The sequence below is a fragment of the Eublepharis macularius genome, chromosome 5, assembly GCF_028583425.1.
Source record: "Eublepharis macularius isolate TG4126 chromosome 5, MPM_Emac_v1.0, whole genome shotgun sequence".
In the NCBI taxonomy this organism is placed as follows: Eukaryota; Metazoa; Chordata; class Lepidosauria; order Squamata; family Eublepharidae; genus Eublepharis; species Eublepharis macularius.
In genome coordinates, this window is record NC_072794.1 from 120817981 (window position 1) to 120835073 (window position 17093).

The following is a 17093-nucleotide window of genomic DNA, read 5'->3' on the forward strand; positions in this document are numbered from 1 at the left end:
GGTCATAGAGAACAGGAAACGTATAGCCAGAGCAGGTATTCACTACTCTCGCGATAAGAGCTAATGAAATCTTTTCTTCTCGTCGCACATATCGCGAGAAAAAAAGAAATCTTAATCTCTCTTTGGCCAGGCAGGCACTTCATAATTACATTTACCGCTGCCGCTTCTAAAAGGGCTTAGATGGAAACTAGCTGGAACGACGTAGCGGAACATTATGGTTTGGGGAGGACTTCATGTCGGCGTTGAAAACATTTATTTCCCTTAGGTCTATGCTTCACTTCCGGATTGTGTTCTCGCGTGACTCTGCCAGTTGTCGCGAGATTGGATTCTAAACAGTTCAAAGCGACACGAAGAGGATGTGTGTTCTCGCGAGACTTACCTTGCGGGGGGCGCCATCTTTTTGCTGCCGGTGGCGGTCATCGGGACAGGGAGGGCAGCGCTGCCGGAGACGCGATGCTGGCCCGCTTGGCTTTGCGCGGCTTGGGTAAGGGAAGGTCCCCAGGGTGCGTGCGTGGGTGGGTGTCGCCCTTCGACTGGCCTGTGACAAGTTGTCCTTGCTTCCTGCAGCTCCTGCCGCCTTGAGGAACTTGGCGCCCGGTCTCTCCGCCGGGTGAGTACCGGGGCGTTCGGGCCGTGGGGTAGCGGCTTTGGGGGGCCATCTCGTTTTTCTCCCATGGCTGAATCTCTGCAGAGTCTCTTGTTAAATGTCTGGTTGTCATGCCGCTGTAGAGTCCCTTGGGGGAAGGGGAGGGGGAGGGCTGTCGTAGTAAGCAGCAGGGTTCATGTGTCTGTTATGCCAGATGCATCAAGTGCTGCTTTTGCTTGGCGGAGAACTTGAGACCAAGGGCTGCAAGCAGCAGAAGTGGCAGGAGACTAGAGAAGGCAGAAGGCCCGGCTTCCCATGAGGAGGTGTGTGGCAGTGCATCAGAGAAAGCAACGAGCAGTGCTAGTCAAGAAGCCCTCGTCTTTCTTTCATAAGTATTACTTGATGTCTATATAGCTGAAGTCATGTTCTTCCCACAAAATGTACCTGACAGCCTACGCTATTACTGATGACTCTGTTCCTGAGTCCTTTCATAGGTTTTCATGGCAACCCTTGGTAGCTACACGGAATAAGGCATAGGGAGCTGCAGGCTGAAAGAGGAATGGACAAAAACTCCCTACCTCCAACCCCTGCCCCCCTATGCAAGCCCTTCTTTGACTGGAGGGGATAATGGTAAATGGGTTTTTGCTTTCAATGTTGCCTTCATTGTTGAATGAAACAAAAATGTGTTGTGTGTTGTATGTAGTCTAGTCACTTCTGACTTACAGAGACCTTGGCCGATTCCAGACGGCCCTCCCCATCGCGAAACGTTGCGCGTCGTCGCGCAGAAAACATGAAATATTGCATTTTCTCGCGCGAGTTTTGCGTTACGTCACACAAAACTCGCGCGAGAAAATGCGATATTTCGTGTTTTCTGTGCGATGATGCGTGACGTTTCGCAATGGGGAGGGCCGTCTGGAATCGGCCCTTATGCATTGATGACCTTCATTGACAGCCTTGTTCATGTTGTCTTCCTGTTTTCCTACTGCCTTCAATTTTTCCCTAGCACTGTTGACTTTTCCCATGTATCTTGTCCCTCTCGTGGTGTAACCAAACTATGATAGCTTCAGTTTAGTGACTTATATTCTAGGGAGAATTCCAGCATCATCCTCATCTGACTCAGGCCAGGCCTAGGACCATGGAGTTTTCAAAGCAAGATATGAAAAGAGACGGTTTGCATTTGTTTGCCTCTGCATAGCAACTCTGGACTTCCTTGACAGTCTCCCATCCTATCCCATCTAAGTGTTGAACATGACCAACCCTGGTTATCTTCCAAGCTCTGACAAATTCTGCCTAGTCTAGGTTATTACTGATTTGATTACTGCCACTGATTTGATCTAGAACCCACTTACTTGTTTGGTTTTTTTTCATGGTATAGTTATTGCTAGGTTTATGCTGACAGAGTGAGACAAATTCCAATATTGTCAAACTGAAGTTCAATTTAAGTCTTGCGTGATGCTTTGCTGTTTGCCTTTTAACTTCCGATAATACCTTACACGAGTGTTTCTTCCACACTAAGATTAAAGACCTTATTCGGCCTTTGCAAAGCACAGTAGCATGCATATAACAGATCTCTTAAGCTATTTATTTGTGTTGGAAGTACAGTTACAACTTTGGGGGAAGGAATTAATATTGCATCACTCTGCCTTTGTTACTGCAGAGTGGTGCATATATCAAGACCACTTCACACTAGTCAGCAACACTTGGCTCCCGTACCACCTCTGCCGGAGACAGGAGGTAAAGTCCGTCATGGGATATTTCCTGAAGAGTTTTTCCAGTTCCTGTATCCTAAAACAGGAGTCACAGGTTAGTATACCTACTAACGTGTGCTTACATGAAGGTTATCTTGGGGGAAAGCCAACTCCTGGCAAGTGGTAATCATAAGGTTGGATCTAAAGCACCACCAGTGGAGTTAAGCCAGTAGAATGGGAATGCCCTTGCTGTAGCCGTCTGACTTTCCTAAAAGTCTGCTTGGGGATCACAGGAACAGCGTGGGGGTGTCTGAAGTGGGAGCAGGATTGTGGCAAAAATTACACTTTCCTTGTTTGTCCACAAAACTGCTGTTATGTCATTTGGATCCATCCCCTAGTCTCTGTTTGTTAGTGTGATGGTTTAGTATGGTCTTCTGAAAGTGTGGGTTTAAACGCTAGCAACAGATAAAGTCAACACAGAGAAGGACCTCTGAACCATCATAGAGCAATCCCAAGCAGAGTTACACCTTGCTAAGTTTCTTTAATGTCAGTGGAGTTCTAAGGGTATAACTTCTTAGTGTTGCACTATGAGCTTTCTACGCTGACAGATGTATACGTTCATGGTAGAAATTCTCAATATTCTTGTAAAAAAAATTAAATTCAATTTCTATTATGTGAAAAATCTTGTTTGTTTTTATAAGGGTTTCTTTATTTGTTGTAGGCCCCTATATGCTTGGGACTGGGCTTCTGCTCTATCTTCTCTCCAAGGAAATTTACATAATTAACCATGAAACAATATCTGGAATATGTGTTGTGGGAATCCTCATCTATGGCATTAAGAAGTATGGTGGTAAGGTAGCAGCTTTTGCCGACAAGCTCATTGAGGTAAGACAACAAGCTTTCTGTATTACTAACACTAATAAAATTCTAATACTACAAAAATTGTATGCTGTAGTATGTTGCTGCTGGTATATTTGCAAGAATATTATAACCTGTCTGAGGCATAAAACACCAAAACTACATTGTAAGCCAAAATGTGTCTTCTCTTCTGTATTTGTAAATAGTGTGAAGCACACATGAAGAACTCTTTAACTTCCCCTACACACCCACAATGATTAGATTGTAGTACAATAACATTTGCTTTAGTGCAATTCAGTGCTTATCCTTTATCTTTAATTCTGATTTCTAGTAGTTTCTAGGTGATTACCGTGCCTTCTCAGACGATGAAAAGAGGAAGAGAGTTTTATTGTACATTTCTGTAAAAGAATTTTAAATCCTGAGCTTTCAGGATTTTTAATGTTTTAACAGCCTTAGATTAAATCTGGTTTTCATGCTGTACTAGAAGTGCTATTCAGATATTGGCTTTGTGTTGTACAGCAGAATGTAGCACTTATTTTATTTATTTTCATTTATAGTCTGCCTTTCTTACTGGGGCTTGAGGTGCGTTACAAGTATGATTGACTGACTAATTCTGTCAGTAAACTGATTACATAATATGATAACATTTGAGTCTGGTAGCAAAGATCTCTAGTGAAACAACATAATGCAGTGGAGCTGGGATTGAAGAACTGTCACCTCCCAAGCTCATCCATTACACCACAGCTTTACTTCTTATACAAGAATGTCAACTGGAACAATTCTGTTTTGCACATTTTGTGAAACAATAGAAGTGTGGGGGCCTTCCTAATAGCCGTAGATAGACCTTTCCATAATATGGTAGATGCCAGTTTTATCTTTTTGCATGATGCCAACTTTAGAAGGCTTTGTTCTCGTGAATGGACTTTTCACTTGGGAACATAGCAGAATGAATCAGAATGAGAAATTTGTGGAGGAAGGTGTTTAGTCCAATGTACTATTTCTCTGTTCAAATAGAAAAAAGGGAAAGCTGGAATGGGTCTCTTCAAACTGTTCCTGTAATGGTGGTACCTCCCTCCAGTACAAGAGGCCCTTTTGCTGACAGAAGGTCCAGGCTTCTTGTGCTCAAGAAAAGCATCACTGTTAGTAGAAAGGATCCATAAGATCTAGCCTTATGTTGAAAGCACCTGTCCAGTGTGGAGTTGCTTGTGCTTACTTTAAGTACTGCTAAAAACAAATCCAAATCAAATAATAGTACTGTGACTTGTAATGTTTCCAGTATTAAGGTATGAAGATACCTTAAAGGTTTTTAAGCACAGAGCTGCAACTTTCTCAAATTAATCTGCTTCCAGGAAGAAATCGCTACTGCCACAGCTGTAAAAGAAGGTATGATAAGCAGCTTGGAGAAGGCAATTGTGGATGAGAAGAAAGAGCAGTGGAGGGTAGAAGGTCGCCACTATCTCTTTGATACCAAGCGGGTACAGTATTGCAAATATATAAGCATTGTTTGTAACTGTAGGATTTTACAGGTGTCAAAAAGCATTATGAAAGGTTATTTTGAGAGAACCTCTGGACTTTGTCCAACCATTTTCTAGAAAATAATATAATTTCTCTTGAATTAGTATGTTGCCTTTTCTTTAAATCCAAGGTGCTTCTCATTCCTTAATTTTTCCTTGCGACTATTTTGAACCTGTGATAGCACAATAGAGTAAAATTTTGTGAACATATTCTGAAAGTTTGTTGGGACAAAACCATTTTGAAGTGCTTTAAAACTACTCTTTGCACTGCCCTGCTAAATATAAAAAGTGTCATAGTACAGCCTGAGCTTGACGAGTCCTCTGAGGAGGAGGAACTGGAACAGCTGACGCTTGCTGACAGCCTTGCTCCTCCTGAGGAGGAGCAGCCTGTCTCCCAGCAGCCGACCACAGCTGAACAGTCAGAGGCTGAATCCCAGCCAGAAGCTCCCCTTCCCCACCCAGAGCCACCGGCCCAGATGCAGCCAGCTTCCTTATCCCCTCCAACATCTCCAGACTATCGAGAGCAACGTCGGCATAGCAGGGACAGAAGAGACTTACAGACCCGACGTCAATCTGCACGCCTCCGGGCTCTGAACAGGCCAGCCTTCTCAGAGGAAGGAGGGGCTTCAGAGGAGGAGACTTGAAGCAGCTGTGCGAGTTGACCGAATGCCCTTAGAGTATAAAAGCCAGAGGGAGGGCTCCCTTCAGCGTGGCTTCAACGAGTTCTCTAAGCTGCTACTGTACTGCCTGTGTTTGCTCCTTGGAACTGTCTCTCTGACCTCTGACCCAGCCTGTCCTCGACTACTCCCTTGATTTACGGACTTTGCACATGCCTCACCTTGCCAGCTGGACCTCGTTACCTGTCAGCAGCACTCTGCAGACTCGGCAACCCCTGGAAGCAGGACAAAAAGAAAGATTGTGTTTGTAATGTCATAACGTCGGCGGAAATTCTGGAATAAATTTAAGATTTTCTGGCATTTTGCCATTAAAGTCAAGATGCCATAATTAGGAGACTGATGAAAAAAGCTATCCTGGGTGATCTGAGCTTTTGGGAAAATACTAATGTTCTAACCTTTAATGATTTCCTATGAGGGCATAGTGGATAAAATGGGTAACGAATTGCCTGTCTTTTCCTCATTCCCCTGTTACCCAGTATCTATATTTCTACATTTGGTTTGCTTTATTCTACATTGTTAGGATTCTTACCAATTTTCAAGAAAATGTAATGTTGGAAGTACTGATCATGGATGTTTAAAAAGATCTTTTGGGACAAATAGGGAAGAAACAATCTACTATTATATTAAATTAGGGGTCCCCAGTGCGGAGCCTGTGGGTGCCGTGGCACTTGGTGACAACCTTTCCTGGGACCTGCCAAGTATTTTCAGAAGGTAGGGGGGGCTCTTGCTCACCTCAGCTTCTTATTGGCCATTGGAGATCCCAGAGTCTTCAGCCTCTAATGAAAAAAGTGCGCCAACCTAGAGGTGTGCTCCCCTCAAAAAATATGGGAGATTGGGGATCCCAGATAATCCGGGATTCCCAAAATCTTGGACAAATTCTTTGATCCAGCTTGCACAGATCAGGGAAATTGGACCATTATTCTCTATGTGGAAAACTATCCTGGGGACCTGGGAGGAGGGGGTCATTTTTCAAGCAAACTCCACCAAATTTGCAGGGAATGTAATCCTCGCTGTCCTCTAAAGACCACCCCCTCCCAAGTTTTGTGAAGATTGGACCCCTGGGGTCCAATGCTATGGACCCCTTAACAAAGTGCTCCTAAGTAGACATGGGCACAATCGGAATTACGGTCTGAAAATTGCCCCGATTTTGGCGTTTGCGCCATCGGGACCGGGCTGATCGGTTCCGTCCACGGCTCCCGGTTCAGCGCTCGGGTGGGGCGCGCTATCGGGTCTCGATCGGATTGATCAGTTTACATTCGGGATTGCAGTCTGCAGACAGTCTTGCGCCAGCCATCTGTTCCCGAGGGAACGGAGCCCCGTGGAAACAGAGCCTGGGGAATGCCGGAGCTGTTTGCCCTCCTTCTGTCACCCTGGAAACGTGAATGGAAGCCCAGCTTTCCTTAAATAGCAGAGCTTCCTTCCAACCATGGAGCAGCCAGAAAAGCGCGCGCCTGTCTCGTCCATTTGGGAGAAGAGAGGGGAGGGGGGGGAAGGGGGTGTTCTTCTGTAGCCATGGGCACTCGAATCGCATCCCTGCAAAGCCTGAGAGGCAGCTCTTACGGCCAAACACAGCTCTCCTGTGTAGCAGACCCAGGCTTTATAAATAGCCGTGTGCTGCGCAACAAAGTTTCACTTTCCGCACGCGGGTGGAGTGGGACAGAGGCGAGCTCTCGCTTGCCGCTTTTGGAGAGAGAAAGCGCAAGAGAGAGGGGGGGAGCTTTAGCTTTGGGCTTCAGCAGATAGGGAATTAGGGAATAGGGAGCTATCTCCTCTGGTTCCAGGGCTGCCGCCTAGCTCTGGGGCCAAGCTTGGTGGGCACCTCGGCTGAGGGCTCAGGTCTGGGGGGGAGTGTTGCAGCTGGGGTTGGGCTCTATTTCTATTCTCTCTCTGCTTCCAGGGCTGCCGTCTAGCTCTGGGGCCAAGCTCAGTGGGCACCTCCTTGGCTGAGGGCTCACACAGTATTACACACTCTAGTGCCTGGTCACTCTGGTCTGGGGGAGTGGTGGTGGTGGTGGGTGGGTCAAGGCTCTAGTCTATTCCCTCTCTCTCCCTCAACCAACTGGGCCACCCTACTGTCGACCTGGACCTCCCCGGGCTCGCCTCTGGCTCTGAGCCACGCTAGGCTTGTGGTGCTATGAGACACTGCTGCTGTTTTAGGACAGCAACAATGATACCTCGGTAGTCTTCAGGTTTCTCTTCTTCCTGTTTTGGGGTCATCATAAGCGAAGCAGCAATGTGACTGGAAAAAACAGCAATTTAAAATCTGATATAAGAATATCTCATGCAGTATTTCCTTTGCCAATTGTCAAAGTGACCTGTTTCCGGGTATTATTTCCTAGACATACATTTGCAGAAGCCTTCTGCTCAGTATTCCTTCTGCATTCATCACTGGCTGATTTCTGGTCAATTAGTTCCAGTAGTGGCCGGCCCAGCTCGTCCACAGCAGGCTCGAGCCTGCCTCGGTTCTCGTGGCAGCTTCCATGGATGTTGTTTTGTCCTCCTCTTCCAGACTAGTTCCCGTTCCCTCCTCTCTCTCTCTGGATCTGCACAGATGGCTCCAACATGGTCCCCCAAGCCGCAACCTCTCATGTCCTTCCCTACTCGTCCTTTCTGCCAAGGATGGTTGGTGCCGTGCTGCCCACTGATGCGGCTGCTGGCCATGAAGAGCAGCCATGCAGCTGCTGCTGGTGTGTGTACAGAAGGGACCCCCCCTTTGCACGGTCCCCTGCTGCCCCCTCTGGGCAGGGGGGCATGGGACACACCAAAAAGTCATGTAACGTCCTGTCTGCGAAGGCAGGAAGGTGTTTGCTGGTGGCTGCCGCCACAGTATTCCTCGGTGGGAGGGATCTATGGAGCAGGCCAGGCGGCCTCCCCACGCCTAGCATAACTGCGTCCCTCTTCCCCCTCCTCAGGATGACACGTCCCATCCCTCACATGCTCCCAATGGTGACACGTCCTGTCCCATTCTGGCAAGGCAGGAAGGTGGTTGACGTCTGATAGTGGTGGTTTTGGCCATGAGGGGGGCAGCTCAGGAGCTGTTGTGTGTATGGTTGTGTGGCAAGGAAACTCCCCTTTCCATGGGCACCTGGTGTCCGCGAGGGAAGGAAGGTCATTGAGGTCTGCCACTGCTGCTGAGGGGCAAGACAGATGTCTCCGGAGAGGTTGCCGATGTGAGAGTGGAACTGCGCGTTGTCTCCTCCTTTGCATGGGCATCTGCTGTCTCCTCTGGACAGGGGGGAATGGGTCCCCTGACTCATCATGTCCGCCCCGCGAAGGCAGGAAGGGAGTTGAGTTCTGTTGCTGATGCTGCTGTCATGTTTCGCCCCCCCCTTAGGAAACACGCTGGTCCATCCAGCTGATGTCTCCTGTCCTGCCCATCACCCACATTCCACACAGGCAGAACGGCGGATCCAGTCTACCCCCCGCTTCACAAGGGACTCTCCTGTGACTGCTCCCTCCTTGGTCACATACACAGCTTGGTTGTGTGATCGAGCAGCCGATTGTACCATATAGGAGTGGAGTTGGTTGTCGACGTGGCGGCTCCCCTGTCAACGGGGCTGACGGGACCTCTTTCAGCTGGGTGGGAATGTGAGCGGACCTTTCTGGTGAGGCAGGAAGGTGTGTGGGTGCAGTCGGCTGCTTTCGGATATTGTGCTGCTCTCTTTGGTTTTACAGCAGCCGACTGCATTGTGTGAGGATACATTTGGTTGACCATTTGGAGGCTCCCCAACTCTTTCAGTTGGGTGGGGATGTGTCCTGCAACTCTGGTCCTTTCTGCCAAGGCAGGAAGGTGTGTGCTGTCGGCAGCCGTCGACCAGCTCCGAAGCTGGAGCCTGAGGACACCCGGTAGCTGGGGGATCGGGCTGCCGTGGGGCCAATGTCGCCTCCCCCCCCAAACAGGGCTTAACTTCATGCTGGGCTTTGGCCCGTCAGTTGTGGGGGATCTTCCCGCCCCTGCCCCCCCCCCCCCGATGACACATCGTGTCCCAACAATCCTTTTCTGGCGAGGCAGGAAGGTGGGTGCTGCCAGTGAATGTCACAGACTAGTTCTCGGTGGGAGCCTCAGCCAAGGACACACGGTTGCTGGGGGACATTCCTGCCCCATGCCCCCCCCCATGATGACACATCATGTCTCTCCCATCATTTCTGGCAAGGAAGGAAGGTGGGTGCTGTTGGCCGTCACGATGGTTCTCGGTGGGAGCCTCAGACCAGGACACGCAGTTGCTGGGGGACCTTCCCCCTCCCCCTGCCCCCCCTCATGATGACACGTCATGTCCCTACAATCCTTTTGGGCGAGACAGGAAGGTGTGAGCTGCTGGCTGCTGCCGCCGCACTGTTCCACGGTGGGACCCCCGCCTAAGGAAAGTAGGACACTCAGTAGCTGCGGGACTTCCCCCTCCTCATGATGACACGTAGTGTCCCTCATATCCTCCTCATGATATGTCCCGTCCCTTCCATCCTTTTCTGGCGAGGCAGGAAGGTGGGTGAGGTCAGCTGCCATCGTGTGTCGCCTAAAGAGGCTTCCTTAGCCGGGGACACTCAGAAGATGTGGGGCTTCCCCCTCCTCCCCCTCCTCATGATGACACGTAGTGTCCCTCGTATCCTCCTCATGATATGTCCCATCCCTTCCATCCTTTTCTGGCGAGGCAGGAAGGTGGGTGAGGACATGGCTGAATCTCTGCAGAGTCTCTTGTTAAATGTCTGGTTGTCATGCCGCTGTAGAGTCCCTTGGGGGAAGGGGAGGGGGAGGGCTGTCGTAGTAAGCAGCAGGGTTCATGTGTCTGTTATGCCAGATGCATCAAGTGCTGCTTTTGCTTGGCGGAGAACTTGAGACCAAGGGCTGCAAGCAGCAGAAGTGGCAGGAGACTAGAGAAGGCAGAAGGCCCGGCTTCCCATGAGGAGGTGTGTGGCAGTGCATCAGAGAAAGCAACGAGCAGTGCTAGTCAAGAAGCCCTCGTCTTTCTTTCATAAGTATTACTTGATGTCTATATAGCTGAAGTCATGTTCTTCCCACAAAATGTACCTGACAGCCTACGCTATTACTGATGACTCTGTTCCTGAGTCCTTTCATAGGTTTTCATGGCAACCCTTGGTAGCTACACGGAATAAGGCATAGGGAGCTGCAGGCTGAAAGAGGAATGGACAAAAACTCCCTACCTCCAACCCCTGCCCCCCTATGCAAGCCCTTCTTTGACTGGAGGGGATAATGGTAAATGGGTTTTTGCTTTCAATGTTGCCTTCATTGTTGAATGAAACAAAAATGTGTTGTGTGTTGTATGTAGTCTAGTCACTTCTGACTTACAGAGACCTTGGCCGATTCCAGACGGCCCTCCCCATCGCGAAACGTTGCGCGTCGTCGCGCAGAAAACATGAAATATTGCATTTTCTCGCGCGAGTTTTGCGTTACGTCACACAAAACTCGCGCGAGAAAATGCGATATTTCGTGTTTTCTGTGCGATGATGCGTGACGTTTCGCAATGGGGAGGGCCGTCTGGAATCGGCCCTTATGCCCTTATGCACCCAGGAAGGTGGGTGAGGACAGCTGCCGTCATGTGTTGCCTAAAGAGGGGCTTCCTTAGCTGTGGACACTCAGAAGATGTGGGACCTCCCCCTCCTCATGATGACACGTAGTGTCCCTCGTATCCTCCTCATGCTAACATGTCCCGTCCCTGGCATGCTCCTCCTGACGACAAGCCCCATCCCTCGAACCTTCAAAGTACCTCCTCTTATTCTTTATAAAGTCAACTACTTCCATTATAATTTGTATGTTGAAAAAACAGTCTAAGGCACGATTGTTGTCCATGCCATCCTTTCTGGCGAGGTAGGAAGGTGGTTGAGGTCGGCAGCCGCCGCCAAAATGTTCCACGGTGGTGGGTCCCTCAGTTGAGGACACTAAGCAGCTGTGGGACTTCTACCATCCTCCCCCTCCTCCTGATGACACATCCAGTCCCTTGTGTCCTCCCAATGATGACACACCCTGTCCCTTTCTGGCGAGGCAGAAAGGTGGGTGAGGTCAACTGCCACTGTAAACGCGCTAAGCTGGAACTTCAGGTGCGGTCACCCGGTAGCTGGGGGAGCAGGCCGCCCACGGGGTAATGTCCCCCCCCCCCGCAAGAATACCAGCACGTTCTAATTTGGCCTGTCGGGAACGGGGGAAACCTTCCCCCCCAACCCTCATGACAACAAGGCATGTCCCCAGTACCCTCTTCCCGACGACACATCCAGTCCCTCGTATCCTCCCAATGACATGGTGACATGACTTGCCCCTTTCTGGCAAGGCAGGAAGGTGAGTGAGGTCAGCTGCTGCTGAGTTCACGCAAAGTAAGCTGGAGGTAATGTTGCTGTCACCCGAGAGCGGGAGAATCAGGCTGCCCCCCGAGCAAATGTCAACTCCCCCCCCAGCAACAGTACCGGCCCGCTCCCGCAGGGCAAGACCCCCCGCCCCCTGAGGGGAGATGGCTCGTCGCCACTGGGCTGGCAGATGCCGACAGCACATACCTTCTTCCCTTGCTGGCGGGGAATACCAGCCCGCTCCCTTTGGCCGCCCACCAGTAAAATGTCAACTCCCCCCCAGTGACAGTACCGGCCCACTCCCGTGGGGCCAGACCCCAGCGCCCCCTGAGGGGAGGCAGCTTGGTGCCACCTCCCCTGGACTGCCGAGCCTGGCGGCCTCCGTCATCACCCACCTCCCTTCCTTGGTGGGGAATACTCCCTGCTTCCCTTTGGCCCGGTGGCCGGGCACATGGGGGGTGCCACCAGCGAGCAGCCAGGCCCCCCCGCCCCCGCAGGGGAGGCGGCTCGCCGCCGCCTCCCTGGGCCTGCCGGGCTTGGCGGCCGCCGTCAGCCACCATTCCTTTAGCGCTGGAAACGGCGGGGCGCCCTCCCACGTCGGCCTTCCCGATTCTGCATCAGAAACAGAACTTGATCGGTGAGGTTCGGGAACCAGGGGTTCAGTGGCGCCGCGGAATCACAATCAGCTAAATCGGGATTATTTTTTGGATCGTGCACATGTCTACTCCTAACCACTTCATTGTTTCCTACAGAAAAAAAGACCTGACTCATGCTTGCAGGAAGACAAAGGGAAACACCAAGTTTCCCAGATTTACTGGGATTAATTTGGGGATCTAAATCTGGGTACCCAGATCGAATCCAAGATTCTCTATTGAGATCCAGGAGAGCTGGATTTTGCCAAATTGGCAAAAATCCAGCTTTCCCACCCGATCCGGATTGCCCACCCCTACTCTAACCCCTTGATTATCTTGGTTGCCCTCTTCTGTACCTTTTCCAGCTCTCCAGTGTCCTTTTTGAGATACAGAGACCGGAGCTGCCCACAGCATTCCAAATGAGGCCACTCCATATCTCTGTACAATACTGGCTGTTCTAATAAAATGACATACTGAAAGAGTTAAAACATAATTACATATTAACATGATGAGATAAAGCTTAAAATTTAAAACTAGGATGGTAAAAAGAGGTGTCAAAAGGAAGCAGAAAAAATCCATAAAATTTAGTTTTTCCTAATTCTGTAAGAATTTTAGCCATTTTCTTACTTATGTTGTTGAAAGAAAAGTAAAAATAGCCACTTTAGGACTAACCAGAGGAAAAACATCAGCCAATAAAATTTTATGCATTCCTCATCTGAACCAAAAAAGTTTACATGAAACTGGTTCAGTAGTTTATTCTGAATGGATCCATAGAAGGAACAATGTAAAATAAAGTGTACAATGTCCTCCACTTGGTTAACACCACATGGGCAGAGGTTTGTTCCACTGGTTTTTTTTTAAAATCTGCTTTGTAAATACTCAGTTGGTACGGTTTGGAAATGAGCATTTGTGAAAGCTTTCCTTAATGCTACGTTAGAAAGATCAGCTAAGCAGCTTATTTGGAGCTGCTACAAGGATTGGCCACTCACGCTCTCTTCCCTCTTCTCTCTTCCTCCTCTTGCCTCTGCCTTACTCACCCCTCCCTTCCTCCCATCAGGTTAAAAAAGGCAGGAAGCAGTATTTCTTTGCTGTTCCCTAGCAAAGGAACAGCCCAGCCGTGATGCCCGAATTTTACCGAATGAATTCAGTAAACTTAAATTTGGAATTATTTATTTGGTAATACAGATTTAAGTTTAGTAATCAGATAAAATTCAGTAATATTTTCCCAAATACCGAACCTGAATTGTACACCCTAATCACCATATAATTTGGATAATGAGATACGGAGCTGTCTGTACACTTTGTTACTACTATTCACCCCCAATTTCAAGTGACTTGTGAACATGTTAAATAGCATTGGTCCCATTACCAACCTTTTTGAGATCCTTCTGCTCACTTCCTTCCATTGAGAGAACTATCTCTTTATTCCTATTCTGGTTCCTGCCATTGAACCAGCTTTTAATGTATGATGATTGCTAAGCTCACTCAGAAGTCTTCAGTGAGGCTTCTTGCCAGAAGCTTTTTGGAAGTATGTGCATATGAAGAGATTTTGGGTTGTTAAGTTAATGAGAGACTATATCCTTAAATGTCTTAATATCACAATGGAAGCAATTTTGATAATGTTAATAACTGTACAAAAATTATATATTACTGGAAGAATGAACATAGTCTGCATAAGATAGCTATAGTCTAAATTTATCAATAGTATGAAATATGAAAGTATAGCCAAGACATATCTTATTTCAAACAGATCTTCATGTATGGTATTTGTTGACAGTGTATACCTGTAAATTATTTGGGGGGCGGGGGCGGATATGCTATATATGTACAGTATAGTATTTCTGTGAAATGAACATTATTGAAAGAACTGCTGTAGAAAATTATTTTTCTTTGCCCATCTAGAACAATGTTGCTATGCTGCTCGAAACTAACTACAGGGAGAGGATGTTCACTGTTTATACTGAAGTGAAGAAGCGGCTGGACTATCAAGTAGCTATGCAGAATTTTAAGCAGAGTAAGGAACAAGATCACATGATCAACTGGGTGGAGCAAAATGTTAGGAAGAGTATAACAGCTCAACAGGTAATTACAAAATGGTTGCATGACTAACTTTGATCCACACACTTGTGACTGACGTTTTATGCCTGTGAAGATTACCTCAGCAGTAGAGGCAGATTGCAGGGAATGTTATTTATATATTATTAAGACTAATGTTTAGGATGTTGCACATGAATTCTTCAAAGTTTTGCTGTGAGGGGATGGATGACACTAACTCAGATATGTTTGAAGTTCATGCTTGCATTTCTGCATGTATTGACTAGGGGTGTGCATTAAAAATGGTATTTTTCAACTTCAGGTGTCTGGAATACCATATATATCTGGTATTCAAATATTAGAGTCCAAAAATAGAGTCCAAATATTTGGATTCAGGTTTTATTAGGAATTCTGAATATGTTTAAGCTCCATTATTCCCCATAGAGTAATCTTTCTGGGGGGATGGGGGCACTTTTCAAGTAAATTACATCAAAATGGCAGGGAATCTGGTCCTTACTGTCCAATAAAGAGAGAGAGAGAGAGAGAGAGACACACACACACACACACACACACACACACACACACAGAGTTTGGTCAAGGGATCCAGTTTTATGGGCTTCTAAAAAGGTGCCCCCAGCCACTCTTCATTATTTCCTGTGGAAGAAAAAACTTATCCAATGTTTTCTTCGGAGCAAAGATAGAAGGCTTAAAGAGCCACACTGGCCAGGCCTCCCAATGCAAAAACAACCAACAAAGCCCAACAACCAACACCAAACCAGAGAATCCCTGAAGAACCCAGCTGAAGCAAGGGGCACTATTGTAAGCCCAACACACACATATGCCAGGCAGAACCCAGGGTCAATGTAAGCCCAACAGAACCAACATCAAACCAGAGAATCCCAGCAGTCAGATTGGGAAACCAGTACTGCAGCGGCAGGCAGCCAGACCTGACAGTGACATAGGGCAAGCAAACAACACAGACACAGACAGACAGATGGTAATGTTGCTTCTCTTCCCCCTCCTTCTATAGCCTGGGAAACCTGCAAAGAGGGAAAAAACAAGCAGCTGCAACCTTTAAAATATATCCAGATAAATTCAGCAATGTAAATACCTATTTATCTATATATACTTGAACGAGAAAGATATATCTGGATATACCTGAATAATATGAAATAAGCATTTTTGAGTATAGTTTTAGACCAGATATATCAAATCACAGATCCCTAGTACTGACAGCGTCAAGCAGGAACCTGGAGATTTAAGTAATACAAAATTGTCACCGGAAAAGAATTTTGTAGTAACTGTAAACTCCAGAATGTAAGTAGTTGAGCTCACATTACAACACGTGAACAAATGATAGCATTATAGTATTATACACAGTTGCTTTTAGATAACGTTTAAGGTTTTACAAAAGAAGACCACAGTCCAATGCAGTTATGCTCCTTTTTCATTTTAGTGGATTTAGGCATGCATAACTTCTTTGGATTTTAGCTCAGTTACTTGAAACTTTACAGAATTTATCAATTTGGCGCAGGCCAGCATCTTTACATATTTTGGCTGTTCCTCATAATGCATTGTGCAGGAAAGCCACACATTTGTTACGGAAGTGAAGTGCAGAGTAGCTTATCACTTACTTATTTGGGAGGAAGTAAAGGAGTGCACAAAGAAGTCCCCAGGGGAGTGGGTTTAAACTTGTCCCTGGTAACTTTTGTGCCTTCTTGCACCCTCAGTTTGTGGAACCTCAGGGCTTATGCTTTGTCAGCTGCAGGCATCACACTCTGTCTGGTCCTATGGTTCTAAGAGGGAAGATTTGGGTACACAGGCCTTGTGCTGGGGTTCCTTTTTTAAGGGCTGGACTTAGCTGGTTTTCCTTTGTCTTCATGATTGCTAATTAATGTTTTTTGTAGTTCTAATACAAATCAAAGCAATGTGGCTACACACTAGGTTGCTTTATAATAATCTGCTGGTGACAAGTACATATTTTTCTCCTCCTCTCTCTCCTTGTTTCTCAAAGTATTCATTTGTTTCTGTTCCAGGAAAAGGAGAGCATTGCCAAATGCATCTTGGACTTGAAGGTGTTGTCAAAATCTGCACAGGCAGCTGTCTGAATGCAACTTTTACTTGCAACCTGTCAAACTGTATGATTGATATTAATTAAACATCTGTACCATTGTTGTGTTTTCTTTCTTGCAGCTACAGACAAAGTTCCACTCCTTGAGTTTGTTCCTCATATGGCAGTTTGATTGTGCAAATGATGCCAAGAAGTGAAAATAAAAAAAAAATTAACCTAGTGTCCTCAGCCCCTAAAATAGAAGGTGGTATGCATTACAAGTTTGCTAAAGTGATGGCGAATGAAGAACAAATTAGCCTCAGTATCATGTGGTCAAGCATCCTTGCTATTTTCTCACCTCCAATTTAGTGTCTAATAGTCAGATGGCTACCAGCATAATTAGTAAAATTGTTTTCTAAATGGAACTCACTTGCATTGGATTCGGCTGACTCCAGAAACCATCTACCATTTGTGCCTGCCATTAGTCCTCCCCCAGCTTCGGAAAGTAGATTGGTCTGATTCTAGTAGAGTCACTCTGTGAGCCCTTGCTCTTCTCCCAAGCTGGTGCTACATAAGGGTTTCGATGGCAGTTGAAAGGTCATCTTTCTCTTTCAGCCTAGGTTATGGAGATTCTGGTTGTTATTTTGGAGAGGTCTTCATGACTTTGCGACAAGGCATTTTGGTATATAAACCAAATGAACCACAGAAATAGTGATTAGCTAAACAGTTCTAGCATGGGATAGTATCACACATTTAGGACTGT

The 17093-nt window shown here is 47.1% G+C and overlaps 1 protein-coding gene across 1 annotated transcript; it reads left to right on the forward strand.

The window, feature by feature from the left end:
- Positions 1 to 374: 374 nt before the first annotated feature.
- ATP5PB (ATP synthase peripheral stalk-membrane subunit b) lies at positions 375 to 16452 on the forward strand. Its single transcript, XM_054981615.1, has 7 exons — positions 375 to 484; positions 568 to 610; positions 2244 to 2389; positions 2996 to 3159; positions 4482 to 4607; positions 14149 to 14328; positions 16317 to 16452. The coding sequence occupies exons 1-7, from the start codon at positions 454 to 456 to the stop codon at positions 16386 to 16388; spliced, it is 762 nt and encodes a 253-aa protein (XP_054837590.1). The 5' UTR covers positions 375 to 453; the 3' UTR covers positions 16389 to 16452.
- The last annotated feature ends 641 nt before the right edge of the window (positions 16453 to 17093 follow it).